This window comes from Vanellus vanellus, assembly GCF_965231255.1.
Source record: "Vanellus vanellus genome assembly, contig: HAP1_SCAFFOLD_110, whole genome shotgun sequence".
Lineage (NCBI taxonomy): Eukaryota > Metazoa > Chordata > Aves > Charadriiformes > Charadriidae > Vanellus > Vanellus vanellus.
Window position 1 is genome coordinate 459,849 of NW_028127815.1, and position 3,434 is coordinate 463,282.

General features: G+C 54.3%; 1 protein-coding gene across 1 annotated transcript; it reads left to right on the forward strand.

Moving 5' to 3' along the window:
* Positions 1 to 1,679: 1,679 nt before the first annotated feature.
* On the forward strand, positions 1,680 to 2,615 carry LOC309684974 (olfactory receptor 14I1-like; the record flags this gene model as incomplete). Its single annotated transcript, XM_082500807.1, has 1 exon — positions 1,680 to 2,615. One exon carries the CDS (start codon positions 1,680 to 1,682, stop codon positions 2,613 to 2,615), a length of 936 nt encoding a protein of 311 aa, XP_082356933.1.
* Positions 2,616 to 3,434: the final 819 nt, after the last annotated feature.

Here is a 3,434-nt window from a genome sequence, read left to right on the forward strand (position 1 = left end):
GAACAGTAGAGGGTCTGTCTTTTGTCTTTTGATGTTTCCCATCTTCGTTGGCTGGGTGGGCAGTGGCAGATGTACAATGGGACATTAAAAGAAAGGTCAAAGGAGGGATCCCTGTAGAGATAAGGAGCTTTCCGGAGTCCGTGTCTTCGGTTTCCAGCTCTGGGGGCTACAGACAGCACCAGCACCCCCTTTCCAGTCTCACAAGGGTCTGTGGCACATGCCCTTTAGCCCCTGCACACACGCAGAGGCTGCAGGGCAGAGCTGGGCACACGGGGGCTGCCATGGGGTCTGTGAGCACTGGCAGGGAAGAGACGTGGGGGCAGGGAAAAGGCTGCTGGCAGGGAGAGCTCCAGGCAGTGGAGATGGGCAGGGAAGGAGGGAGCTGCTCCTGGAAGCCCTGCTGTAGGGGAGATAGGGGCACCTCCAGCCACCCCTGCAGTGCAGATGCCTTCCCTGAGCCACCCAGCACTGCCCTCATCCCTCACGGCCATGGGCTCTGGGGTGGGAGTCAGCTCTGTGCCCGGCAGAGCAGCAGGAGAGGCGAAGGGCATCCCTCCTGCCACGTGCCCCATTGCTGCTGCCCAGCGGTGGGGCTGAGGGCACCTGCCCTGCATGATCAGTGTCTGGGTGGTGGCGTGCCCAGCAGGGTGAGGGTAATGCTGCCCTGAGTGCCCGGCTGCCTCTCCCCGTGCCTCTCCCAGTCAGACCCTCACGGCATTTCTCCTGGTTTCTCCACATGTCTCCTTTAGAGTTATCTTTTTATTGCTGTCAGCCTCCCTGGGGATGGGAATTTCAGCTGCAGTGTCCCACACTGATCTTGTTCATCCACTCCTGCCGGTGTGTCCATGGGAACCAGTGTCCCAGCTTTCCTCTGACCTGTGGGGCTGTGGGCAAAGCAGGCTGTGGGAGTGGGGAAGGAGTCCATTTTCTCTCACTGAGATCCCATAAATTGGATAAGTCCTTTGGGTGTCCATGGAAGCTGTGAGCTGCCCTCCAGGATGCCAACCTGTCCCATAGCACCTTTGTGTTATCGGAAAGCCCCACAGAGAAACAGAGACCCTGTGACTGAGGAAATGCTGTTGGGTGGGTGAAATGAGCCGTGGGTGTCCTTGGTGGGCTGCTGAGACCTTGAGAAAGAGTGAGACATTTCATAGTCTGAGATGGATCCTTCTGCTCTCAGCAGTGTCTGATTGCATAATACAAGAGGGGAATCCCCCTCCATCTCATGACGGTGCAAGATGGAGGGACAAACCATCTCCCCTGACTCTGCTCTCTGCCCCAGGCAATACTCATGTCTCACAGCACTCACTCTGTTCCCCTGGAGGGCAGCAGAAGTGCTGAGATGTTGAAAAGCCCATCTGCATTAGGTGTGGGTTCCTCAGCCAAAGCAGAACACCAGGACTGGCTCCTGCCGCCACCCTCCCTATGAACTCCCTGCTGCAGAGCAGGGCTGACCCCTCGGCAGCCACTGGGCAGCGCCCTGCTCCTCACGGCAGAGGCAGCCAACGCCAATCAGAGCTCCAGCCATGGAGGTGAGGAAGGTCTCCTGGAAAATGAAAAGGGACTGAATGCAACAGAGACAGAGCCAACGGGAAATGGCTTTCATTTTTCTTACAGAAGTCTGCATTGACTTACTCTGTTTCCCTCCTTGAACAGGTCCCCCTGCCCAGAGGCAGCAAATGTCCAACAGCAGCTCCATCACCCATTTCCTCCTCATGGAGTTTGCAGACACTCGGGAGCTGCAGCTCTTGACCTTCGGGCTCTTCCTGGGCATCTACCTGGCTGCCCTCCTGGGAAACGGCCTCATCATCACCGCCATCGCCTGCAACCACCGCCTCCACACCCCCATGTACTTCTTCCTCCTCAACCTCTCCCTCCTCGACTTGGGATCCATCTCCACCACTCTCCCCAAAGCCATGGCCAATTCACTCTGGGACATCAGGGCCATCTCTTACTTAGGATGTGCCGCTCAACTCTTTCTTTTTGACTTTTTCATTTCAGCAGAGTTTTCTCTTCTCACCATCATGGCCTATGACCGCTACGTTGCCATCTGCCATCCCCTGCACTACGGGACCCTCCTGGGCAGCACAGCTTGTGTCCGCATGGCAGCAGCTGCCTGGGGCAGTGGGTTCCTCAATTCTCTCCTGCACACAGCCAATACATTTTCACTGCCCCTCTGCCAGGGCAATGCCCTCGACCAGTTCTTCTGTGAAATCCCCCACATCCTCAAGCTCTCCTGCTCACACTCCTACCTCAGGGAAGTTGGGCTTATTGTAGTTAGTGTCTGTTTAGTATTTGGGTGTTTTGTTTTCATTGTGGTGTCCTATGTGCAGATCTTGAGAGCTGTGCTGAGGATCCCCTCTGAGCAGGGACGGCACAAAGCCTTTTCCACATGCCTCCCTCACCTGGCCGTGGTCTCCCTGTTTGTCAGCACTGCCGTGTTTGCACACCTGAAGCCCCCCTCCATCTCCTCCCCACCTCTGGACCTGGTGGTGGCAGTGTTGTACTCGGTGGTGCCTCCAGCAGTGAACCCCCTCATCTACAGCATGAGGAACCAGGAGCTCAAGGACGCCCTATGGAAATTGGCCCAATGGACACTGTTTCACCGACAATAACCTGCCGCCCCTTCTCCGCACGTTGCCCAGAGTTTATTTTAGGCCACGAGCCTGCTTTTTTATCTTGTGATAATCCCGCTTATTTATATTTTTCTGGGTTTATACTACTTTTTTTGAGGCTTGATCCTACTGTGTCTGACCCTTGCAGAACTCCGTGCCACATGTGGCCTGACAAATAACAGCTCTTAAATAAAATGGGATGTCCCAGGTAGAATAGGGAGAAAAGGAAGAAAAAGGAAAAAAAGACATGGGCTGAGATAAATATTGTTTAATAGAATAATAACAGAAAAGATGATGATGATGATGATGATGATGATGATGATGATGATGATGATAAAGTGATGCAACAGAAATCGCTGTCACCACCCAATGATCAATTGGCCCGCCTGTCCAGAGAAGCGATGATGGATCCCTGACCCTAGGCTGACTCCCATTTATATACTGAGCATGACATCTATGGGATGGAATATACCTTTGGCCAGCTTGTCTTGTCTGTGCCCCCCCACCTTCTACAGGAAGTTGAAAAAGTCCGTGACTTAGTATAAGCATCATTCAGCAACAACTAAAACAGAGGCGGTGACTCCTTGTTAAAACAACCGGCTCGTAACACATGAACTAATAAACCCCACGGCCTCCCAGCATGGCTACAGCGCGTGCCCAAATTGGTGCCCTGGGAAGGAGGCACCATCTCCAGCGCGTCCTGCAGAAGGAGGATCTCAGTGGGAAAGAAGGGGCCATGTTCAAGGCCATTCTGCAATGGATGGCTCACGACCCGCAGAACAGGAGGCAGCAGGTTGCAGTCTTGCTGGGCGAGGAAGA